This window comes from Vulpes vulpes, chromosome 2 (genome assembly GCF_048418805.1).
Source record: "Vulpes vulpes isolate BD-2025 chromosome 2, VulVul3, whole genome shotgun sequence".
In the NCBI taxonomy this organism is placed as follows: Eukaryota; Metazoa; Chordata; class Mammalia; order Carnivora; family Canidae; genus Vulpes; species Vulpes vulpes.
In genome coordinates this window covers 33081694-33107699 of record NC_132781.1, presented here as the reverse complement: position 1 = coordinate 33107699, position 26006 = coordinate 33081694, and the positions used below count along the sequence as shown (strand labels likewise).

General features: G+C 42.9%; 1 protein-coding gene, 3 non-coding genes and 1 pseudogene across 11 annotated transcripts in view; all 5 read left to right on the top strand.

Annotated features, from left to right (window-relative positions):
• Positions 1 to 26006, top strand: part of TEX14 (testis expressed 14, intercellular bridge forming factor) — a 115088-nt gene that overhangs the window by 20379 nt on the left and 68703 nt on the right. For 7 of the 8 annotated variants that reach the window (XM_072747591.1, XM_025996028.2, XM_072747588.1 and 4 more), the window contains exon 2: positions 5532 to 5668. In XM_072747591.1, coding sequence (XP_072603692.1) covers positions 5533 to 5668 — 136 coding nt within the window. In that variant the 5' untranslated portion in view covers position 5532. Of the gene's footprint in view, positions 1 to 1301; positions 1413 to 5531; positions 5669 to 26006 lie in introns of those variants that run through there. The other variant, XM_072747587.1, reaches the window with a different exon arrangement.
• Positions 1920 to 2083, top strand: LOC112918184 (U1 spliceosomal RNA). Its single transcript, XR_003234616.1, has one exon. It is a non-coding gene; the product is annotated as a U1 spliceosomal RNA (small nuclear RNA).
• Positions 10723 to 10937, top strand: LOC112918176 (small nucleolar RNA U3). Its single transcript, XR_003234613.2, has one exon. It is a non-coding gene; the product is annotated as a small nucleolar RNA U3 (small nucleolar RNA).
• On the top strand, positions 16731 to 16945 carry LOC112918175 (small nucleolar RNA U3). Its single transcript, XR_003234612.1, has one exon. It is a non-coding gene; the product is annotated as a small nucleolar RNA U3 (small nucleolar RNA).
• LOC112918177 (small nucleolar RNA U3) lies at positions 22864 to 23034 on the top strand (annotated as a pseudogene).

Genomic DNA, 26006 nt, shown 5'->3' with positions numbered 1-26006 from the left:
ATACCAAAAGGAATAGAAAACATAGTGTGAGGTATATTCATATTGAAATTACCATGTTGAATATCAAAGTGTTAACAGTGGTAATTTTGTAGAGGATTGTGGTTTAATGTTTTATTTTTTTTTAATTTTTTTTTTTTTATGATAGTCACACACACAGAGAGAGAGAGAGAGGCAGAGACACAGGCAGAGGGAGAAGCAGGCTCCATGCATCAGGAGCCCGACGTGGGATTCGATCCCGGGTCTCCAGGATCGTGCCCTGGGCCAAAGGCAGGCGCTAAACCGCTGCGCCACCCAGGGATCCCTGGTTTAATGTTTTAAAAATATTTTTCTGCCTTTTCCAAATTATCTGCAAGGGACATTTATCACTATTGTAATATTGTAATATGCAAAATTAATATTGTAATTTAAAATATCCTCAAAAATTTAAATAAAGCAAAGTTTGTTTCTTTTAATCACATGTGCTGGGTACCTGGCTGGCTCAGTTGGTAGGTAGATCATGCAACTGTGGTTTTGAGGATGTGAGTTCAAGTCCCATGTTGTGCACAGAGATGACCTAAAGAAAAAAAAATCACATATACTAATTACTGAGGGAAATACCAATGAAGGGTAGCAGAATATGCCACCCCAAAATAGGCCACGTTGACATAAGGATTCTTTTGAGCTAAAAGCACTTGAAAAACAGCAGATATAAGGGTAGGTTCTGACCTCCCCTCTTCTTCCTGAGATTAAGAGATAAAACTCCCATGTAGAAGATGTCCTCCTTGTAACAGGGGAAAAGAAATGTTCCCAGAGAAGGGGATTCAAACCTGAGAGAATTCTGTACATACCTTGTTAAAAAGAATTCATGTCTATGTAAAGCCCCCCCATATATGTTACTTTTCCACAATTTCCTCAAAAAACAAAAAAGAAAAAAAAGAAAACACGATTGCCTCTCTTTGTTCAACCTAATACAAAAGCTTTTCATAAGTTTTGCCATTTCTTTAGGTCTTCATTTCAAGAGCTTCTGTGTTAGGTAAATTTCTGTTAAAAAAAATTTTTTTTAATCCTTTTAGACTGCTACACTGTCAATGCCAAATTAATTCTTAGGTCTAGCCAGAGATGCTAACAGGGCAGAGGTAAAATTTTGCCTCTACACCATCAAAGCCTTTGATACTACAGTTGCTGCACACACGGTCGTTTTGCCTAGAGCACCTGGCCAGCAAGGGGCAGAAAGGAAAATAGTGTCCTCTGGTTTTGTTGTCCAAAAAAAAGGGAGGGGCACTCGGTTTGTAATCAAATCCAGGCCATTTCCCTTTGTGCCAAAAACTGCAGACTCACACCTGTCCTGGAGCATGGCCGGGCTGTGAGTGGAGGGGCTCGAGCCTGCATTTCACCTGCAACCTCTTATTCCGTCCTCACAGAAGCCTTGTGAGGTAGGCAAACAGTATTTTCTTTACAATTTAGGGGAATGGAGGCTGTGTAGTCGTCCTTTGCCGGCCGCAGGCCACTGCCTCCCAGACTTGTATAATCCAAACTTGCCCACGCTGGGGTAAGCAAAGAATTAAAAAAACTCCCCAGCTACACTTGTTCGGCATCTTCTTCTTCTTTTTTTTTTTTTTTCTTTCCCGGCATCATCTTTTGAATCCTTGCGAGGCATAGCTAGAACGAATTTATCCGTTTCTCCAACAAAGTGACGTCAAGAATGACGACGAGTGACAAGGGGCGGGCATATGGAGATGAAGAGCGCGGTGACTGCGTGTTCGAATTCATTTTTCATGAGGCAGAATTTCCTCTACATATCCACTGGTGTGCCCTGGTCAGTGTCATCTGAATAACCTTGCAGTTTAGAACCGAAGGCCTAAAGGACTCGGAATATAATTGACCGTTACTGTATAGTGTGTTAAGGATGAGGGTGAAGTACCAGGCAAGCTCCTCAACTCATACTTACCTGGCAGGGGAGATACCATGATCACGAAGGTGGTTTTCCCAGGGCGAGGCTCATCCATTGCACTCCGGATGTGCTGACCCCTGCGATTTCCCCAAATGTGGGAAACTCGACTGCATAATTTGTGGTAGTGGGGGACTGCGTTCGCGCTTTCCCCTGGTAAGCGTCCTAAAAGATAGAGCAGTTTCTTGTTCTCTCCTGCACTATTTTCTATGGTTTTGTTTTGTGTTCTTTTGTTCGCCTTATAATATCTTCTGCTTTGTTTGTCCCTATGAGCTTAGTATTAGGGGTCCCTGGGTTGCTCAGTGGTTCAGCATCTATCTTTGACCCCAGGGTCCTGGGATTGTGTTCCGCATCGGGCTCCCTACACGGATCCTGCTTCTCCCTTGCCTGCCTCTTTCTCTCTCCTCCGTCTCTCATGAATAAATAAGTAACTGTTTAAAAAGTAAAAACAATTGAGCTCTTAGTTTTTGGGGCACTAATGTTCTACTGAGGAGCAAAGGACTGCATATAAGTTAGTGAAATGTATTTGTATTTAGAATTTTCCAGAGAGACTGCAAAGTCAAAGATTTTTATAACATTTTGTTTATTTATGAGGGAGGGAGGGAGGGAGGTCGGTCAGGTGGGGTGCAGAGAGAGAGAAGCAGGCTCCAAGCAGGGATCCGGATGTGGAACTCCTGGATCACCCCCTGGGCTGAGGCAGGCACTAAACCACTGAGCCACCCAGGGATCCTGCTCAAGGATTGTTATAAAAATTTTTACCTAAGGGCACCTGGGTGGCTCAGTAGTGTAAACTACTTTGGCTATGATCATAATCTCCTGGTCCTGGGATCTAGCTGCAACATCCAGCCCCCCCCCACCCCTCCCCACCCGCGTTCCTGGCTCACTGGGGTCCACTTGTCCTCCCTCTTCCTCTCCCTCTCCTTTTGCGCCCTCCTGTTCCTTCCTTCCCTCTCTCAAATAAATAAAATCTTAAAAACAAAACAAAACAAAAAACTGTTTTACCCTGCTCTGCAGTGTTGATTGTGAACCCTGGATAACATTTTGAGGCCCACTACTCCTTAAAGATTAGTTTCTTAGAATTGGGGCACCTGGGTGGCTTAGTCTGTTAAGCGATTATGTGTCTGCTTTCTGTTCAGGTCATGGTCTCCGGGTAGGGATGGAGCCCTCCATTGGGCTCCCTGCTCAGCAGGGGAATCTGTTTCTCCCTCTCCCTCTCCTGCTCATGCTCTGTCTCTCAAATGAATAAATAAAATCTTTTTTTTTTTAATTTTTTTTTTTAATTTATTTATGATAGTCACAGAGAGAGAGAGAGAGAGAGAGAGAGAGAGCGCGAGAGGCAGGCTCCATGCACCGGGAGCCCGATGTGGGATTCGATCCGGGGTCTCCAGGATCGCGCCCTGGGCCAAAGGCAGGCGCCAAACCGCTGCGCCACCCAGGGATCCCGAATAAATAAAATCTTAAACAAAAAGAATAAGTTCTGATGATTATTGGGGAAAAAGGACAACTAGAAATACTAAGGGAGTGAATGTTAGTGTGTAAATAATGAACACAAACTATGCTTCAATCCTCAAGAGATGTGTGTATTCTGGAGCTTTAGGAAAAAGTAACCATGTAAACACTAAGTGGGTCTCAGGGTTTTATTGTCTTTATTTGAACTTTCTTTTTTTTTTTTTTTTTAAAGATTTCATTCAAAAAAAAATAAAGATTTCATTCATTCATTCATTTATTTATGAGAGACACACAGAGAGAAGCAGAGACATAGGCAGAGGGAGAAGCACACTCCTGGCGGAGAGCCTGATTCAGGACTTGATCCCAGGACCCCAGGATCCCGACCTGAGCAGAAGGCAGATGCTCAATCACTGAGCCACCCAGGTCTCCCTGTGTAAATACAATTAAGTAAAAATAAGGAGATCAAGAATCATTAAGAAGGCTATATTATTAAGGGAAAAAACAGGGGTACCTGGGTGGTGCAGTTGGTTGAGTGTCCACTCTTGGTTTCAGCTCAGGTCATGATCTCAGGTCGCAGGATCGAGCCTTGAGATTCTCTCTCTCTCTCTCCCTCTGCCCCTCCCACTGGTGCTCTCTCTCTCTCTCTCAAACAAATCTTAAAAACAAAACAAAACAAAACAAAAAAACACAGGAAATAATGAGTGTTGGTGAGGATCTGGAAAAACTGGAACTCTTGTGTACTTGTGGTGGGAATGCAAAATGGTATAGCCAGTACAGAAAACAGTATGGCAATTCCTCAAAAAATTAAACATAGAATTCTCATGTGAAGGGTGCCTGGGTAGCTCAGTTGGTTAAGCACCCAAACCTTGGTTTCAGCTCAGGTCATGATCTCAGGTTTCTGAGATCAAGTCCTGCATCAGGCTCCACAAAGAGAGTGGAGCCTGCTTGGGATTCTACCTCCCTCTCTCCCTCTGCCCTTCCCTGTCAAAAACAGAAAGAAAAAAGAATTACCATGTGATCCAGGAATCCTGCTTCTTGGGTATATAGCCAAAAGAATTGAAAACAGGTGTTTGAAGAGACTGTACACCAAAATGTCCATAGCAGCATTATTTACAACAGTCAAAGGTAGAATCCACCCAAGTGTCCATTGATGAATAGATAAGCAAAACGTATATACCTTAAATGAAATATTACTCATCCTTAAAAAGGAAAGAAATTCTGACATAAGCTTCCTGGCTGGTGAAGACCTACTAAATGTGTTAGCCTTCTTGGCTTTTTCTTTTGCTTCACCCCTTTTCACACTCTTCTCTCCATGTAACACTTAGTTATGTCCCTGATCTGTATGTTTGTTGATTCATGTGGATGGGGCTTCCCTCTCTTATCACCTGTCTGTGGAGCACTGGCATGGTACCTCTTGTCTGTCCTGCTAGACCAACCATTGTGATGGCGGGGATCCAATTTTAGGTGTCTTAAACAATACCTGTCACATTTGAGGACACATGGTAGGTATACCACAAACACTTGACTTGACTCTGTGATGGTCACGTATGAATGCCACATGTGAAAAGTTAAAATTTCTCTGCATGGATTTGATTGTGCATACTAACAGAGCTGGCTTGGTGCTGGGCACAGTTCTAAGCACTTTACACATACTAGCTCATTCAAGCCTCTCATTATTGGTTATTGTTATCTCCATTTACAGATGAAGAAATTGAGGCCTATCAAGGTTAAAAAATTTCTCCAAGGTCACAGTTACAGAGGTGATAGGGCCAGGACCAGAGTCTAAACTGAACCTCACCCATTATGCTATACTGTCTATATCCCCATGTAGTAACTACATTTATGTACTAGCCTTTCAAAATTAATAGGTACCTAGTTATCCTAATGATACAACTAATATATATATTTCTAATTTTACTTCCCAGGAGCCATCACTTTTTAGTCCTGAGAATTAATGCTATTAGTTTTTCAATTTCACCAGTAATATTAAAAATAAACCAAAAATTAATCTTGTAGAGTTTCAGTAATTACTCCCCTAATCCTGTTCATTAGAAATAAAAGTGGACAGGAAGAGAAAGAAATATGAAAGAATCTAAGTTGCTTCATAGCATTTCTGATTGAGTTAAAATAAGAATGTTGCTTTCTTTTGAAACAGGATGTCTCGGGCTGTTCGTCTTCCAGTCCCCTGTCCTGTTCAGCTTGGTTCCTTAAGAAATGACTCCTTGGAAGCTCAGCTTCATGAATATGTCAAACAAGGGAACTATGTGAAAGTGAAGAAGATTCTCAAGAAAGGTAAACACTTAAAAATTGCAGATGTGACTTGGTTTGCATTTCTGAATAGTGTTGGAAGGAAAATCAGGTACATCATAAAGGTATGAGTTCTTGGGGAAATTAAAAGTTAAATTTAGAGATGAGATGTTCCCTACCAATGCAGTCATTGCTCAATAAAGGCCTTAAATTGTTGTTTGGAGACTGTTTTGTTTTGTGCTAGGGAACCATAAGGTCTTCCAACTGTTAGCCGCCTAAAATTTCTACTCAGGCCCCAGCCACCCACTTAATTCTGCCTGATTCCTGTTTCTCCTTTAATCTACACCATCTGCTGAGTCTTCTGATGCCTGTGGTGGATTGAGGAGACCAGCTTTCATGGCTTTCCCCTTTGCTCCTCCCAGGGACTTGGTGCTTTTGTTTCCAGGGTTTTTTTTTGCTGGATGTCACAGGCAGCTCAGCCTACAAGGCAGATGGAAATAGCAAATGTAGCTTAGGCAATCTTCAAAAGAACAAACACTAAACCATACATGGACAAAACCTCTGCTGGTATTTAGCCCTTGATGTGCAGATCCAGACCTGCTTTTTTTTTTTTTTTTTTTTTTTTTTTAAGAATAACTGGAAGTCCTGCTGAATTTTCCCTCTCCCTTCTTAGTATAGAGGGAGAGGTTTATGAAGCTTTTCTCAGCTGTTTGTGAAACAGTCAGGGTGACCTAATTTATCTGCAGTGTTTCTCCATTTGCTTCAGAAAGGTAATTCCAATTTTTGCAGGATCCAACTATCCCACAAAATAATTCATTCAGAAAGTTCTCAAGTGTTTCCATGTACTACTCCTAGAGTCTATAGATGAAGTAGTTGACAGTGAGTTCAATAATTTATTTGAAAGATCCTGTTGTTTTTTTTCACCCTCAAAACTTTGCATTTTATTCCATAACACATCCATATGTATGTTAACATAAAAATGGATGTTTACAGTAGGTATGCTACAACTTCTAGTGTCTGTCTATTCAAACTCTCCAGTGTGAAAAGCAGAGTATTCAAATATTTATTATATCTTAGACATCTGAATGTTCTGCATCTTCAAATTCTTTCTACTAAGCTAGAGCAGGGAAGAGCTTGACAGGTGTAACTAGATCTCAAAGCAGGATTTTGTCCATGTCTGGGAATTTCATCCAAAGCCTCAGAGTGGAGAACAAGGGGTGACAAGTTTCCCCACAGTCTAAAGCAGGGCTTAGTAGGAGATGGCTAAAATAGTCCTTGGACCTTCAAGTCCATCACCCACCTCAAGCCTATCTAGGAGAAGGCAGTGGAGTAGTGGTGAGGGTGTCAGTGGAAAGATTTTTTTTTTTTTTAAGATTTATTTATTTTAAAGATTTTATTTATTTATTCATGAGAGACATACAGAGACAGAGACACAGACAGAGGGAGAAGCAGGCTCCTCGCAGGGAGCCTGATGCAGGAATCGATCCCCAGACCTGAGGTCATGCTCTGAGCCAAAGGCAGACGCTCAACCACTGAGCCACCCAGATATCCCAAAGATTTATTTATTTGAGAGAGAGAGCACACAGAGGGAGAGGGAGAAGCAGACTCCCTCCTGAGCAGGGAGCCTGATTCGGGACTTGATCCTAGGACCCTGGGATCACAACCTGAGCTGAGGGCACACTTAGCCAACTGAGCCACCCAGGAGCCCTGGAAAAGATTCTTTAAAAGACATTCGTAGGACATTCCCATCTTAAAGCCAAATAAGAGGTCCTTCAGGTGAACCCACGGAGATAATTGTAGCATTTGCAGTCAGGATAGTTGGGAGCCTATGTCTCAGTCTGCCAAATAGTAGAAATGTCAGCCTACACCAGCTGCCACCAGTGTGGTGTGAAGATAACCTGGCATGTTACCTGGAATTTAGAGGTTGGAAAGAGTGCTGTCTGCCTCCTTCCTAGAGCAGCTCTTGATGACTTGGTAAATGTGAGAGACCAGCAGTTGGATTAGCTACACCCCCACCAGTTAGTGGGGTAGGTAGAGTCTGTAGAAGGTAGCTGAGCCATCTAAAGGATCTCACCTATGAAGGCAGGAAGAATCCCAACAGAGAGGCTAGAGATACAGCAAGAGGTCAGAAGGAGAGGGCACTGGCCTGCATTAGAGTGCTGTGAAATGGCGTGGAGATACCTGAAGGACCCACTAACCTCTCCTACAGAAGAGCAGACATTAGGAAGAGGCCAAAAGCTACAAAGAGGATCAGCTAAGTTTGAAGGCCTTGCCCCTTGTTTATCTCATTGGTCCTTCCCCTCCAGCTCTGGAGTTGTCAGAAACAACGTTGAAGTCAGGGAACTGGAAGAGCAGAGAAGAGGTTTTGATTTAACAGGACTGGACAATTTATTACCTGAAATGACTGTGCTTGAGGGCCTCAAAATGACTTAAATACTATGGAATCTGCCTGAGATGCCTCTCCAGGGAGGGAAAAGGTCAGATAACCAAAAGAGTGTACTTGAGGGCAGTAAAAAGGGAAGAAATGTTTCCTGATTGTATCTACTTGGTTTAGCCCATTCAGAAGACCAGTTATATAAATTATATGAATTCTAAAACTAAAGGTGGGTTCCTGAGTTCCAGAACCTCAACCCAGACTTTATTCATTTTTTTATTACATATATATTAATTGAGTCTTGGGTTTAGGATACCAAGAACAGATGTGTCCTTGTCTTCCAGGAGTGTAATCCAGCAGAAGCAGCAGACATGAGTTAGTAATTAAAGTACTGAGAAGGGGGCAGCCCCAGTGGCGCAGCGGTTTAGCGCCGCCTGCAGCCTGGGGTGTGATCCTGGGGACCCGGGATCGAGTCCCACATCAGCCTTCCTGCATGGAGCCTGCTTCTCCCTCCTCCTGTGTCTCTGCCTCTCTCTTCGCTCTCTCTGAATGAATGAATAAATAAATCTTAAAATAATAATAATAATAAAGTACTGAGAAGGGTGGGAGGCAAAGAAGTACAGCAGGTACATCTCAGCCTCCTTGTCTGGGGAGTAATCAAGGGAAACCTGTTAGAGGAAGGTATATTTAGGTCAGGACCTTAACAAAGAAAAAGTTGAGTTGGGGGCACCTGGCTGATTTACTCGGTGGAGCATGTGACTCTTGATCTCAGGGTTGTGAGTTTGAGCCCCACATTGGGTGTAGAGATTACTTAATAAAATATTGAAAAAACAATTACATGGAGTGATAGAATTACATGCATTTGGAGAGTCTGTCTACATGCACAATATGGCATGGATATTGAGGAGTTCCTAGAAATGTTGGAGGAATGGAGAATGGAAAAGTGTTAAGAGTCCAGACCACAGCCAGGCTCTTGGGTAAAAGTGATTGGAAGGCACTTTATTATTTTTTTTAATTTTTTAAAGATTTATTTATTTATTTATTCAGAGAGAGAGAGAGAGAGAGGCAGAGACACAGGCAGAGGGAGAAGCAGGCTCCATGCAGGGAGCCCAACGTTGGGACTTGATCCCAGGTCTCCAGGCGGCACTAAACCACTGTGCCACTGGGGCTGCCCTGGAAGGCACTTTATAACTTCAAGATATTAGGAGCTGCTCTGACACCGGGGGATGTGTCTCAGACCTGGGCAGATTGCCCAAACACTGTCTCTTTTTCTTTCTTCCTTTTTTTTTTTTTCCTCTTAAGATTTTATTTATTTGACAGAAAACACAAGGGGGTGGGGGCCAGGAGAGGGAGAAGCAGGCTCCTTGCTGAGCAGGCAGCCTGATGCAGGGCTGGATCCCAGTACCCTGGGTTAATGACCTGACCTGAATCCCAGGACCCTGCGTTAATGACATGAGCTGAAGGCAGACGCTTAACCAGCTGAGCCACCAAAGCTCCCCAAACGCTGTCCCTTTCTGATGGAATTTAAGTACAGAACATTTGACTGTCTCTGAGGAGATTGCATTAGAAGTGGTTAGATGAGATGAACCTGATGGTTGTATTAGCACTGAAAAATGTGTTTGATTCAGAAAACCACATGCATGTTTCTTTAAGGAGAAACCGGGATTAACTTTGCTACAGGTAAATAAGTAGACTGCTTCTGAGATGTACAAGCCAGGAAGGTGAAACATTCAGGACTGAACTTTGAGTGATGATATATTTAGTGCTTTATTAGAGAACTTAATTTGGAGACTAGACCTCCTGACACTTTGGCTTACCAAAAAGAATTTGGACTTGGGATGTCTGGGTGGCTTAGCAGTTGAGCATCTACCTTCTGCTCAGGGCGTGATCCCAGGGCCTGCGGGGATTGAGTCCCACATCGGGCTCCCTGCAGGGAGCCTGCTTCTTCTCCCTCTGCCTGTGTCTCTGCCTCTCTCTTTGTGTGTCTCTCATGAATAAATAAATAAATAATCTTAAAAAAAAAAAAGAGAATCTGGACTTGATTTAGTACCAGGCATACCTAGGTTCCAACAGTGGTTTCCCCAGCTGTGTGATGTTATAGCCTGCATCTGTGAGAATGAGGAAGTAATGATACCCTTCTTCAGTTGCTTAGAGGATTAAATGAAACGGAGTAAAATGCCTGCCATCAAGTTCATATTCAATAAATCATCACGGCTATGATGATTGTTATTTGGTATTAGAAGAATACCACTTGTTACCTGTCTGTCTCTTCTCTGCCTCCACCTCCCACCTCTCTTTTAAGACAAAGGAAACTTGGTCTCTTCAAGTCAGCGGACTTCTGTAGCAAGCCAGAAGCAGTCCAGCGCTGACCAGTGGCGTGAACAGCGTTTTCTTAGCCTGTAGTGGGGGCGCGCAACCCCACCGGGACCCAGGTGTTGCCTGCTGCGGTGGGCGGGGCAATACAGGTCCCTTCCGGTTGGAGTCAGGCATGCAGCGTGTGATTGGCTGCTAGGAAGCCGCATGTTAATAATGCTTGTTTATGATTTATGTATCGCTGGAAGAGTTACAGGCGAAAAATGATGTTTTGAATTTTGACATTTGACCTAATTGTTGTGAAATATAAAATAAAATGTATATGAATAGGTAGATGAATTGACAAAAATTTCGCCATGAGTACAAAGTGTATGGCTGCCCTAGACCTTTCAGAGGTACCAAGGACAAAATCAAGACTATACTTTCAGGGATCATTTCTATAGTTTGTTACTAGAGAAGTTTCTCTGAATGTGTAGGGTACCAGAAACCACGAGGAAGAAGTACAGTGTCCCTTCTTGAGCGTGAAATTGGCTTTGGGTGTCACTTTGGTGATGCCCTTTGTCCTTGATGATCGTTCTTTTTTCTCCTTCGGGGGGAACTAGAGGGAAGGGATACCGTCTGAGTGGTTTCTTGAGTGATCTGAGTTAAGATTAGGCGTGTTACTTACGTTTGTGCATATTTTTTTTCTTGGAGAGGTAGTGTTCTTTCTGGTATCTTTATTTTTGCTTTAATTTGGCGTGAGGTATTTGGTTGAGATGCCTGGATGGCTCAGTGGCTTAAACACCAAATGAGTAAGTAAATCTTAAGAAAAAGGACTTGCTTGCTTTTTGGATATGGTAGAGACACAGGCAGAGGGACACAGAGACACAGGCAGGCTCCATGCAGGGAGCCTGATGAGGGACTCGATCCTGGGTCTCCAGGAGCAGGCCACATAGAGCACATTTAAGATAAACTGTTAGCAACTTTCAAATATTCAGTGCAGTATTAAAAATATATACTATGCTGTACAGTACATCTGTCACTTATTCTGACTGTTTTCACCCATTTTGCCCACCCTCCATACCCTGCCTGTGGCAATTAATCTATCCTTTGTATGAGCTTTGGTTTTTGTTTTTGATTCTAATTGTATTTTTAATGGGATTTTAAGAGGATTTTTTAATTAAAGATTTTATTTATTTATTCATGAGAGACACAGAGAGAGACAAAGACATAGAGGGAAAGCAGACTCCCTGTGGGGAGCCCAATGTGAGTCTTGATCCCGGGACTCTGGGATCATGCCCTTAGCCTAAGGCAGACACTCAAGCACTGAGCCACCCAGGCACCCCTTTTTAAAAGATTTTATTTATTTATTTGAGAGAGAGACAGAGAGCAAGCACATAAGCCAGGGAAGAGGCAGAGGAAAAGGGAGAAGCAGACTCCCTGCGGGGCAGGGGAACCCCAATGGTGGGGTTTGATTCAGGACCCTGAGATCATGACCTGAACAGAAGGCAGATGCTTAACCAACTGAGCCACACAGATGCCCCATCTCATTTTAATTTTAAGATTTTTCTTTCTTTCTTTTTTTTTTTTTTTAAGTAATCTCTACTCCCACCAAGAGTATTCTCATTAGAACAAAAGATGCTTCTATCACCCAGGAAATAATGTCAGGAACCCGAATCAAAGACCAAACATTAAACAAAAGACTGCCTTTATTGCTTAGGAAATTACAGAAGTTTTAGTAGCTCTCTGGTCAGGGGTCAAGATGAAAACCAAAATATAGGTTTCTTATTATGTTATAGTATCACAAGTTAACCAGAGAAAGGGCAAGGAAGTGCATTTCTAGAAAAGGTAACAGGTGGGAAGGTCTTCTTTGGTAGGAGCATAATGAATATTGGAGACTTCAAGAAAGTAGGTGTGTGTGGGATAGTGAGAACTGAAGATGTGAGCTAAAGCACGAGATTGGAGAGACAAGAGAAGAGAGCTAAGACATATTATTTCTTAGAAGCCATTGTGAAGTGTTTCACCTTCATCCTGAGAGCAGTGAGATGCCACTGAAGTATTTTCAGCAGGGTAGAAGTAAGTGTCTGAGGTAACTGTCAGGATCTGAGGTTCTACCATATTTGCTAAGTTTAATATAAAACTGACCAGTGAAAGTCAATTAAAAAGCCCAGAGAGTAATATAAACTGGTGAGAAATTTTAAAAATAGAGAATTCCAAGGATTCATTTAGGAGATCCAATATCTGACTAAACTTATAGATAGTGCAACACAAGTGGAGAGAAACAATTTATAAAGTACAATTAACATTCAGTCAGTTAGGGATCCCTGGGTGGCTCAGTGGTTTAGCGCCTGCCTTTGGCCCAGGGCGTGATCCTGGAGACCTGGGATCGAGTCCCACGTCGGGCTCCTGGCATGGAGCCTGCTTCTCCCTCTGCCTGTGTCTCTGCCTCTCTCTTTATGTCTATCATAAATAAATAAATAAATCTTAAAAAAAAAAAAAAGTACAATTAACATTCAGTCGGTTAAGCACAGGACTCTTGATTTTTGCTGGGGTGTGAGACCAGAGTGCCATTGCTCCAGTCCTAAGCCAAGTTAGCCTCTCACAGTTTTGTGGATGCTGGCACAAGATTATAGATTCCTGGGTCAGAGATAAAGGACAGTTTATTATTCCCAGCAATAGCAGTAGCTAAAGTATTGTAATTTTTGCGCTGGAGCCCCAGTTCCCAGATGGTAATGCAAAGAAAGCCAAGTGATGCCTGCATACAAGTGCGCTGCGTGACAGAAGAGGGGCTTCAGAAACCCAAGTGCAGGGAAACTGTGTCTTTTTTAATGGGCATACACCTGCCTGACATTTTCCCAAGAGGGAGACATATTCTTTAATTTTTTTAAGTCCTTTTTTAAAAAGATTTTATTTATTTATTCATGAGAATACACAGAGAGGAGAGAGAGAGGCAGAGACATGACAGGCTGGTGTGAAGGAAGGTGTCAGAGATGACCCTTGTTTTCTGGTTTGTGCTCCTGGACAGGTGGACAGTGGTACCATCACTGAGGTAGGAAACCGGGAGAAGCCTAGTTTTAGGGAGCAGGCAAGAGTAGCTTGGACGTGTTGAGTTAAAGTGGTTTTGAGATATTCAATTCAAGATACCAGTCAACTAGGGGCAGCCTGGGTGGCTCAGCAGTTTAGCACTGGCCTTTGGCCCGGGGCATGATCCTGGAGAACCCAGGATCGAGTCCCATGTCGGGCTCCCTGCATGGAGAGTCCCATGTCGGGCTCCCTGCATTCTCCCTCTGCCTGTGTCTCTGCCTCTCTCTCTCTCATGAATAAATAAATCTTAAAAAAAAAAAAAAAGATACCAGTCAACTAGATGTAAGGTAGGCATATTTGTAGCTGAGGTCTGGCATCTGTTATGTGCTGCAAGCTAGCATCAGACATTGGATTGAAACCTGGTTTGGCATTGTCTCTGATCAAAGAAGTTTAAGTTCTCTATGCCTCCATTTCTTTGTAAAACAGGAATAATAACCTCCTTCATAGAAGTGTTATGAATATTGAATAAGGTCATTTGAGAATATCCAAACTAGAAGGGACTTTTTTAAAAAAAAAGATTTTATTTATTTATTCATGAGAGACACAGAGATTGAGAGGCAGAGACACAGGGAGAGGGAGAAGCAGGCTCCATGCCAGGAGCCAGATGTGGGATTCCATCCAGGACTCCAGGATCACGCCCTGGGCTGAAGGCAGATGCTTAACCGCTGAGCTACTCAGGCGTCCCTAGAAGGGACTTTCAAAGCAGATTATTTAGTCCAATTCCTTATTTCAGTATTTTATAATTAAGGATCATGTTTCTCTCCCCTCCTCCTTACCCCATTCTCTTTTTGCTGCTCAGAAGTAGGGTGTTTCTATGTGTGTGTGTACATCACATGGGTGTGAGATATGCAGGGCGAAGTCTCAGGTTCCTTCAGGGAGGCCTAGCTTGTCACTTAATACCCAGTTGGTGACTTGCTCCTTTAGTAATTTCGAGGACAGGAGTTTTGATTTTCTTTTTGGTCTGCTGAATGCTGTTCATTGGGCAAATACATGGCTGTTGTCTGTCAAGAAATGGCCAGAGGGCTTTCCAGTCAGGATACAGGCTATATTCTTAGCCTTTTCCTCTTCATAGCACCTCTGATTGCTACGCCGATTCAAAACAATAAGTAGTTCATCACCAGCCATCTTTTCTCAGGAATGGCAGCCCTATGATTTGATGCCTTAGCATTTGTAAGAAATGCCTAAATGATGTCTCTTGGCTCCTCAGTCCATACACTTCAGATTCCCTTTTCTCCCTTTGCAACTTCTGCACCACTCTCCCTCCCCCACACCAGCCGCCACCAGTACATCTACTGCCTATTTCTTTCCTTATGGGTTTACTTTAGTCAGGTCAGTTTATTAAGTTTTACCCAGTTCTAGACTAAGGCAAAACACAAAGAGCCTTTTCTGTAGGTTACATGGAAGGAGATAAGGACTTAGAAGATACAGAAAGGTGGAATGTCAGTGCTCAAGACGGCAAGACACAGCCTTGTGGCCTTGTGGCCTTGTGGCCTTGTGGAGTGAACCACTTAACATTAAGTTTCCATTTCCTTAAACTCTTAGGGTTAGTTAGTTCCAAGATTAAATGGGATGATCTATGTAAAGGGTTTAGTAGAAGGCCTGGAACATATTAAAGTACTGGAGAAATAATAGGGATTTTGGTTTTATTTCTGGTTTTTTGTTTTGTCTCTCTTTTAATGAACAAGAGAAATCACATTTAAGTCCTGAGTATTTTGGGGGGTTAGGGTAGAAGTGCGTAGCTGGTCAGACTCACCTGGCAAATTATTTTTTTTTTTAATTATTTTTTTTTAAATAATAATATAAGACTTATTTAGATTGAATTTTATTTATTTTAATACAGAGCAGCACCGAGAAGAAAACTAAAAAAATCCTGATCTTTGTCTAGATAGGCCTGATGATATTTAAAATAAAGGTGATGGACAGCCCCAGTGGTGCAGCGGTTTAGCGCCACCTGCAGCCCAGGATGTGATCCTGGAGACCTGGGATGGGGTCCCACATCGGGCTCCTTGCATGGAGCCTGCTTCTCCCTCTGCCTGTGTCTCTGCCTGTGTGTGTGTGTGTGTGTGTGTGTGTGTGTGTGTGTGTGTGTTTCTCATGAATAAATAAATAAATCTTTAAAAAATAATAAAATAAAGGTGATACAATTTAAGATTTAAAAATTACAAACAATACGAAAATATACATGATTACCTATTAAAGCAGACCCCCCCAACCCTACAGTTGTTACTTTTTCCAGTTAAAAAGAGTAAGTGGGGGTGCCTCAGTGGCTCAGTAGTTAAGCATCTGCCTTCAAGGGGGGTCATGATCTAAGGGTCTTGGGGCTCCCTGCTCAATGGGGAGTCTGCTTCTACCTCTCCCTCTGCTCCTCCCCCTGCTTGTGTGCACGCTTCAAATAAAATCCTTTTTAAAAAATGCAGGGGAAAATCGTTTTTCTTTTTTCTTTTAAATCTTATTTGGGAAAGCTGAGAGCATGAGTGGAGGACAGAGAGAAGCAGACGCTTGGTGGAGCAGGGAGCCAGATGTGGGACTGGATCCTGGAAGTGCGGGATCATGACCTAAGCCAAACACAGACCCCTAAACAACTGAGCCACCCAGGCGCCCCAAAAATCGTTTTTCAAAATAAAACGTCCACATTTCCCCATTTAAGACTGGCCTGGATGGGATTCCTGGGTGGCTCAGAGGTTGAGCATCTGCCTTTGGCTCAGGGCCTGATTGAGGTTCTTGGGATCGAGTACGGCATCAGGCTCCCTGCGAAGAGCCTGCTTCTCCTTCTGCCTGTCTCTCTGCCTCTCTGTGTCTCTCAGGAGTAAATAAATAAAATCTTTAAAAAAAAAAAAAAAAAAAAAAAAAAGGACTGGCCTGGATACATTGTTTTGAAAAGCCACCCAGGTGAATCCAATATGTGTCCCTTAGGTTCCCACACAAGTGAGTAACCAGCAGCCGGTCTCAAAGTAAAAGTGTTAAATTAGCTTTCAAAATTCAGAATCTTAGAGGTTAAAAAAAAAAAAAAATTCCACCCTTAGACGGGGCGTATAATACAAGAGATGCGGTCACTAGTTGGCGCCCCTCTGCGCACCGTTACACCGTTACGCTAGTCCGGAAGTGTTAGAACGACAAGAGCTTCTGATTGGCTGTCGGTCCTTAACAGGCTAATTAAGAACTAGAAGACTTAATTTCTAAAAGAAAAAGACTCTTAAGAGTACTCATAATGTTTTAAAAGGTGGTGTATAAAATAGCACTTTGAAAATATGTTTATGTGACATTTCTGAAAGGGGAAGAACATGGGGGGGGGGATGTCGCCACTAGCAAAAAGTGTGTGGCTGCTATAGGCCTAACGGAGGCACGAAGGCTAAGGTCAAGACTATACTTTCAGGGATCATTTCTATAGTTTGTTACTAGAGAAGTTTCTCTGAATGTGTAGGGTACCAGAAACCACGAGGAGGAGGTGTAGTGTTCCTTCCTGAGCGTGAAGCTGGCTTTGGGTACCGCTTTGGTGTTGCCCTTTGTCTTTGATGATCGTTCTTTTTCCTCTTTTGGAGGGAATTAGAAGGAAGGGATGCCATCTGAGTGGGTTCTATATGTTTGTATTTCTAAAGGTAGATTTCTACTGTGTTGTGGGAGTCCTTGCTTACTATGCTTTTTTAGTAGGTCTTTAAAGATCTTTATTTATTTGTAGAGATGCAGAGACCTACAGGCAGAGAAAGGAACTGATTTTATGCAGGGAACCTGATACAGGGATTTGATCCCGGGCTGCAGGCAGCGTTGGCGTTAAGCCGCTTTGTCACAGGGCGTACTCTACTACACACCTTTTTATTTTTAATTTTTTTTTTAATTTTTAAAGATTTTATTTATTTATTCAGAGAGACAGAGAGAGAGGCAGAGACACAGGCAGAGGGAGAAGCAGGCTCCATGCAAGGAGCCTGACGTGGGACACGATCCAAGGTCTCCAGGATCACACCCTGGGCTGCAGGCGGTGCTGAACCGCTGCGCCACTGGGGCTGCCTCACTACACACCTTTTTAAAAGAGAAGTTTTGGCTGTTCTTTCAGTGTTCTTATTTTGTTGGGTCTTTGACGGTGTATAAAAGCAGATCTGTATCAGCGGTCTATTCATTTGGGTTGGGGAGAAAATTTTCAGTTCAATGTGGAAGTGATTGGTCTGTTTGGGCGCCTTTAAAGTTTCGTCATTTTTTCCCCCCAATACATGTAAGCCACTTTATTTTATAGATTTTCTTCTCTGTATTTAACTCAGCGAAGGGAATATAGCACACTTTACATTTAGTTTTATAGAATGTTAAATAACTGGAAGTCATAACACTCGGATAGAGAACTGGAGATAGGTGTTGTGTTTTGTTATTCTAAAGCTTATTACTAAAAGAATGGCTTGATTTGCTCTGTGGTGGCAATTAGATTGGGTCAGGGGTTGAAGTGTCAAAGTGTGAGGCCTGGTTAGGCACCAGCTGCTTTAATCTAGGTGGGAGGAAGGTGGTGGTGATGATGGAGAATGAGAAGTTGATTAGATCTGAAAGATAATATTGGCAGGACTTGGGGGATTGATTCAATACAGGTATGAGTGAGAGCGGCTATCTGAAGGCTAATTGTCAGATTTTATGACTTGAGCAAATGGTTCCCTTTGTTAAAATGGGGAGAATGGAGGAGTTACTGAATTAGGTAGGGCAATAGGGTGGGAAGTGATGGTAGAGTTCAGTTTAGGGCAGATTTAGGAAAGATTTCAGAACTTTAATGGATGAATGGCAAAAGGAGTTGCAAATCCCAAAGCAGAGTGAGAAGCAGCAGCCAGACAGGTACGAGAGGAATGTGCTTGATCAAAGCCAAGAATGGAAAGTGGGACCGAGAGATATATAAAAAGCATATGAGAGATTAAGATGCAGATAGGTATCCACAGCATTTAGTGATGACTTTATTGGTCTTTTTAAAATTTTTATTTTATTTATTTATTTGAGAGAGAGAACGAGTGAGCACAAGCATGGGGAGTTGCAGAGGGACAAGGAGAATCAGGCTCCCCACCGAGCAGGGAGCCCAATGTGGGGCCTCATCCCAGGCCCCCGGGGACCCTGGGACCACAACCCGAGCCAAAGGCAAACGCCCAACCAATGCAGCCACCCAGGTGGCCCCAACTTTATTGGTCTTGTGGTAGAGACAAAAACTGGTTTGGGTTGGGCTGATCAATGAAGGGATATGAGGGCTTGCCACTGGGTGGAAAGAGCTCCCAGAAGATCAAGCTGTCATGGAGAATAGAGTCAAATATGCATTTGAGGGGTTGGGGGAGGGAGTGAGGGTGTGGGATGTAGATAGGGAGATGGGAGAATTAAAGATAGGAGAACAAGTCTGAGTGCAGATGGAAGGACTGGGTAGAGCAGAGGAAATTGGGATTTAGGAGAGAGCAGCACCAGGGGCAGGCCTTTGAATCTGCCAGAGTTGATGTAGAGTGCAGATGCAGACAGTTTATCCATGTAATGAGACCATAGTGAGGGTTTTTCAACTGATAGCTTCTAGTTCTGTGCCAAGTGTGAGGCAAAATCATTGCTGACGGAGGCTGGTGAGGAAAGGTAGGAGAGATGAGAATAAAGAAGGAAAGAGCGGTGCCACTATGGCTAAGTTGGTAGAGCATACATCCGTCAATCTCAAGGTTGTGAGTCTAGAGATTATTTAAAAATAATTTTAAAAAGGGTGCCTGGCTGGCTCAGTCGGAAAAGCATGTGGCTGTTGATCTTGGGATTGTGAGTTGAATGCCCACATTGGATGTAGAGATTGCTTAAATAAATAAAAACTAAAAGAAAATAAATTGAGAAGGAAAGAAGAAAGTCACCTCTTGAAAGTGTGCCTCTTTTCCTTTCCTGCTGTTGAAGCCTTGAGATTACTTCCTGGTCTTGGAAGTACCTCCCCAGATCACAGTTAATTTCTCTTTCTTCTACTTTAGCTACTACTACGTACCATGTATTTCTTCCTTGATTTTCTCCTTTTGGATCTACAGTGCCCAGGTTTTCACTTTGAGACCTAAATTAGTTTTTGGTCATCTTTAAAGGTTGGGGGCTGTGAGGGAAGTGTATGCTCTGGAGTTGACTCATTGGTTTGATATTTACTAGCTGTGGGTTCTGGGGACATTTCTTAACTAAGTCTGTCCCTCTAACATAGGTAGATGTAGTAAGAATAGCATCAACAGGGATCCCTGGGTGGCTCAGCGTTTTAGCGCCTGCCTTTGGCCCAGGGCACGATCCTGGAGTCCCAGGATCGAGTCCCACGTCAGGCTCCCGGCATGGAGCCTGCTTCTCCCTCCTCCTGTCTCTGCCCCACCCCTCTATGTCTATCATAAATAATAAATAAATCTTTAAAAAAAAAAAAAAGAATAGCATCAACACATGGGATTATTGCAAGGGTTAAATTAGATAAAACAAGAAGAGTGGTTGAATGCTCCCTTTCCCTATTCTGAAAAAGCCCTTCCCTTAGATGTTAAATCCCTGTCTCTTCTTCAGTCTTCTGTTAGCAGCACTGTCCACCAAGTTGTTCCAGGCACAAACCAACTTAACACCTTTGAAACCTCTTTCTGTCACCCACCCTCAGCAAGTCCATCAGTGTGACCTATTGACTCGACTTCCAGAATAACCCAATTTCTCCTTCTTCCTTGCTACATATACCCAGTGCAAGCCACCATAATCTCTCCCACAGACACCTGAGGCAGTGGCCTCAAAACTGGTCTCCACAGCCTTAAACCTCTCAGTGGCTTCCCTACACACTTAAAATCCAAACTCCTTTGCCCTCATCCTTGCTTAGAAAACTCGCAGATATCTGGCCCCTGTCTGCACCTCCCTTCTTCCTCAGACCCTTATACTCTCCAGCTGTCTCCAAGTTGCCAGAACATACTACTTTGTTCCCTTCTTTAAGTATTTGCATTAGTTTTTTTTTTTTAGAGTTTTAATTTATTCATAGAGACAGAGAGAGGCAGAGACACAGGCAGAGGGAGTAGCAGGCTCCAAGCAGGGAGCCGGATGTGGGACTCGATCCCCCATCTCCAGGATCACACCCTGGGCTGCAGGCGGTGCTAAACCACTGCACCACCGGGGCTGCCCTTGCATTAGCTTTCTCTGTGTAAAACGTAATCTCAAAAGAGAGGCCTTCTTTGACCACCCAAATCTAAAGTAGCCATCAATCTCTCTCTGTTTCAACATGTCCTTGGCATGCCTCATTATCTAACATCCTCTTAAGTATTTGTTGCTGTCATATTTCTCCCTCACTAGAATGTAAGCTCAGTGTGAGAGTGGGGACCTTTACTCACCTCATACCTCTGTATGCCCAGTACCTAGTATATAGCAAAATGGGATAATAGCAAACATAGCAAAGTGGGATAAAGTGGGGTAATGGTTAAGTAACCAACCAGCTCTGCTAACAGCTTTTTTTTTTTTAAGATTTTATTTGTTTATTCATGAGAGACACACACAGAGAGAAGCAGAGACATAGGCAGAGGGAGAAGCAAGCTCCATGCAGGAAGCCTGATGTGGGACTCGATCCCGGGACTCTGGGATCATGCCCTGAGCCAAAGGCAGATGCTCAACCACTGAGCCACCCAGGCGTCCCAATCTAACAGCTTTATGACCTATGGCAAGTTACCTAATCTTTCTCTTAGTTTCTCCATCCATAAAACTGGGATGATTAACAATTGCACTTATCTAATTTAGAATAACATTTAGAATAACACCTGGTACCTGGCAAGCCCTCAATAAATAATAAATATTGTTGAGTTGGCACTCAAGTTGTAGTCAGTACGCAGGGATATGAGGGGTGCAAGAACATCTGGCTGTGAGGGGTCCTAAACAGACCCCGGTTCAGCCACTTGTCACTGACAAAACCCAAAGGCAGAGAAACAAGTGGTAGTAGAACAAGAAAGGAATTTAAGTGAGGCCAACACTGGGAAGACAGCAAACTAGTGTCTAAGACTTGTCTAAGATCTCCAAAATGCCCCCAATACTTCCAGGTTTATATAAGGAAAATGGAGGGCAAAGGTGGGTGGATACATGCAGGTAGACAGTAAAGGTTAAATGGATTATTGTTGTAGAATCAGTCCTGGGTGGGGTCTTACTGGCTCAGGGCAATCCTTGTTGCTTGAGGAAGTAGTTTTGATTCCCAACAGGTTATATGTTTTTCTTTTCTTTTCTTTTCTTTTCTTTTAAGATTTTATTTATTTATTCATGAGAGACAGAGAGGGAGAGAGAGGCAGAAGGAGAAGCAGGCTCCACACAGTGAGCCTGATGTGGGACTCGATCCTGAATCCCCAGGATCACGCCCTGAACTGAAGGTGGCACTAAACCGCTGAGCCACCCGGGCTGCCCCGGTTATATGTTTTTCTGCAGGGTCTTTTGCCTGAGTTAAGAGATAAACCGAAACAAAAAACTTAATTAAAAAGTTTGAGGTCGCGGTGCCTGGGTGGCTCAGGGGTTGAGCGTCTGCCTTTGGCTCTGGTTGTGATCCTGGGGTCCTGGGATCGAGTCTGGCCATCGGGCTCCTCACAGGGAACCTGCTTTTTTCCCTTTGCCTGTGTCTCTGCCTCTCTCTCTGTCTCTCATGAATAAATAAATAAAATCTACAAAAAAAAAAAAAAAGAACTTTGAGGTCATGGGTGCATGGCTGGCTCAGTCAGAGCATGTGATTCTTGATCTCTAGGTTGTAAGTTTGAGCCTCATATTGGGTGGAGAGATTACTTAAAATCTTTAAAATCTTAGGAAAAAAAAGTTTGAGGTCAAAATGGAGGCAGGCAAAATCCTCTTTCAAAATAATGTCAACTTCACTAAACAACTAGTTTTAAAAACTTGAAAGGTGAGGTACCTGGCTGGCTCAGTCTGTAAAGCATGCAACTCTTAATCTCAGGGTTGCAAGTTTCAAGCCCCACATTGGCCATAGAGCTTTCAAAAATACACACACACACACACACACACACATACATACCTACTCAAAAAATGTGAACAGGTATTGCAAAAGTATGGTAAGAATCCCAAAGGCTTTGTTTTTAGGCATTGGTTCTCAGCCACCCAGATCCTCTCCCTGCCACAGTCATGATGCCCTGTCCCTACCAGCATTTGAAAGCCAAACTCTTAGGACAGCCATTTCACACAGCTGCTAATGTTTATTAATCACTTGAATCAGCTTGCTTCTCACTAGCAAAGGCCAAGGCCTGTCATTTCCTTTTGCTTTCAGGGGTGAGGCTGCTTTACTAGAACTGTGGAGGGAATGCCTCCTAGACTTTAAAGATGTAGGCTATGATTGGCTGTCATTCAGTATTATGTTAATTGAGCATGACTATAAATTTTTTTAAAATCTTGAATATCCACTTAAAACACTATAATGTGTTTTTAAGTGATAGTATTTGAAAGATTGTATTATAAAACCTCTCTTTTTCCAGTAGAATCAGAAATAGGGCAATTATCTTGCCATTCATTAGTAAAGACTCTGTGGCTGCCAATGGAAGCTGCAAGTTCAAGGTAGACTATACTTTCAGGGATCATGTCTATAGTTTATTACTAGAGAAGTATCTCTGAATGTGTTGAGTACCCAAAACCATGAGGAAGAGAAGCTAGCTGCTCATTTCCCCTTGATGATAGTTCTTTTCCTCTTTGGGGGATTAAGAGACAAGAGACACACTGTCTGAGGGGCTTGTGTTTTCCCTTGGTTTAATTGAAGGCATTTTATTAACCTTGCTCTGTAAGTAGCTCTGCCTGCCTCTCTCTCTCTCTCTGTCTCTCATGAATAAATAAAATATTTTTAAAAATAGTTCTTCCTGGGCAGCCCCTGGCTCAGTGGTTTAGCGCTGCCTGCAGCCCAGGGCATGATCCTGGAGACCCTGGATCGAGTCCCACATCAGGCTCTCTGTATGATGCCTGCTTCTCCCTCTGTCTGTGTCTCTGCCTCTCTCTCTCTCTGTCTCTATGAATAAAAAATCTTTTAAAAAAAATAGTTGTTCCTTTTGGCATGTGAGGCTTTTTCTTTTCTTTTTTCTTTTCTTTTTAAGATTTCATTTATTTATTCGTGAGACACACAGAGAGAGGCGGAGACAAGCAGGCTCCCTGTGGGGAGCTGGATGCGGGACACAATCTGGGAACCCGGGGATCACAACCTGAGCCAAAGGTGGATGCTCAACCACTGAGCCACCCAGGGCGTCCCTCTTCTTTTCTTCAAGGAACTCCCTGTGTCTTGTTTGGACCTTTTTCTTTCTTTTTTTTTTTTTTAAAGATTTTATTTATTTATTGGCACAGAGAGAGGGGCAGAGACACAGGCAGAGGGAAAAGCAGGCACCATGCAGAGAGCCTGATGTGGGACTCAATCCAGGGTCTCCAGGATCACACCCCAGGCTGCAGGCAGCACCAAACCGCTGCGCCACCGGGGCTGCCCTTGTTTGGGCCTTCTTCAGTTTATCTTGAGCCATGGGATATAATCTTGAGTTGCTTTTTTTTTTTTTTTTTTAAGGAGATTAGGGAGAGAATCTTTTTTTTTTTTTAATATTTCAATTTTTTTTTCGTTAACTTTTATTTATTTATGATAGTCACAGAGAGAGAGAGAAAGAGAGGCAGAGACATAGGCAGAGGGAGAAGCAGGCTCCATGCACTGGGAGCCCGACGTGGGATTCGATCCCAGGTCTCCAGGATCGCGCCCTGGGCCAAAGGCAGGCGCTAAACCGCTGCGCCACCCAGGGATCCCTAGGGAGAGAATCTTAAGTGGACTCCACATGAGGGGCTCTATCTCAAGACCTGAGCTGAAATCAAGAGTTGGTTTGCTTAACCAACTGAGCCTCAGGCACCCCAGAGCTTTGTTTTGTTTTTATTCATTTGAGAGAGCACAAGCAGGGGGAGAGACAGAGGGCGATGGAGAAGCAGGCTCCCTGCTAGGCTCGATCCCAGGACCTGGAGATCATCACCTGTGCAGAAGGCAGACCCTTAACCATATAAGCCACCCAGGTGCTCCCAGCATTGTTGTTTTTCTGTTATTGAATGAATGAAAGAAGGGAGGGATGAGAATTAAAGATGTCTTCCTCCTGACAGTATTTCCATTCCTTTTCCATCTTTATTTTTACACTTTCCACAGGATGCCCAGATGAATCTGAGTATAATCACATACCCACTTAAGTAATTTGGTTATTTCCAGGTAAAATGATTTACAACCAATCTCAGCATTATTGCACTGGACTTTGTCCACAGATCCAGGGTTCTCATGCTTACAGACCCTGTGGGAGAGAGCTGAAAGCTTTGGTGCAGCACTTCCACTGTTAACAGCTATGAAAGGACCCAGGAGTACCTACTGCCTTTAGAGATGAAAAAGTTATCCACAGTCCCTGGGAGCTCAAAGTCTTGGGCTCAAAGTCTGAAAAATCTCCCCTTTAAGAAACAGACTTCTGACAGGAGCTGCAAAGTTGACAAATCTAGTTTCAGACTACCTGGAGTTAAAATAGACACCTTGGGCAGCCCAGGTGGCTCAGCGGTTTAGTGCTGCCTTCAGCCCAGGGTGTGATCCTGGAGACCTAGAATCAAGTCCCACGTGGGGCTTCCTGCATGGAGCCTGCTTCTCCCTCTGCCTATGTCTCTGTCTCTCTCTCTCTGTGTCTCTAATGAATAAATAAATAAAATCTTAAAATAAATAAAATATCTTAAAAAAGTAAAATGGACGCTTTTTTAGTTTTATGTAAATCAATGAACTCTTGCCATTCTAATAATTCTTTAGAACACTTTCATTTTTTTTAGTAACAAATTTATAATCTCTTGGTTTTGATATTTTATTGAAGCCATTTCTCTACTCTTCTGCTCCAAGCTGAACCTCTCTCTCCAAAACAACTTGAGCTCATGATTTTCTCTTAGCCACCATTTTGGGAATTCCCTTAGCTTGGGTTGCAACTCGTCTTTTCTAGATTCCACTCCTCTATCTTAGTCCATTCTTACATTTTACTGAAACAAAGAAAAAGGGTGCACTGAAGGTAATTACTTTGAAATATGAAAAAAAAAAAAGAAATATGAAAATCTGAAGTGTTTCCCCCCCCATCCTCATACCTGCTTGGTAATTTGGAAGGCACAAAATTCTAGGTTGAAATAAATTTCCCCCAGGATTTGAAGCTATCCTATCATTGTTGTATTTTAGCTTCAATCTTGTTATTGAGAACCCTGATGCTATTAGGATTGTTGATTTTTCTACGTGAAGTGGTCTTCTCACTCTGGAGTATTTAATGTTCTTCTCTTTATCCCTGGTCTTCTGAAATGTCATGGGATTACTTCAGCATAAATCTGTTTATCTCTTTTGTGATGTGTACTAGTGGGGTCTTTGAACTTGGACACTCATGTTGTTTTTTTTTAAGATTTTATTTATCTATTCGTGAGAGACACAGAGAGAGGCAGAGACATAGGCAGAGAGAGAAGCAGGCTCCCTGTGGGGACCCTGATGCAGGACTCAATCTCATGACCTGAGCCAAAACCAGAAGACGCTCAACCACTGAGCCACCCAGGCATACCAGGACACTCATGTTTCTAAGTCCTTGAAAATTTCATAAAATTTTTTTTATTGCCAAAACTTTAGGCAGTGTATTCTATAGTTTAACTGATCATTTTATTGCTTATTGCTTTGCACCACTCTTTGTTTCATGGGAA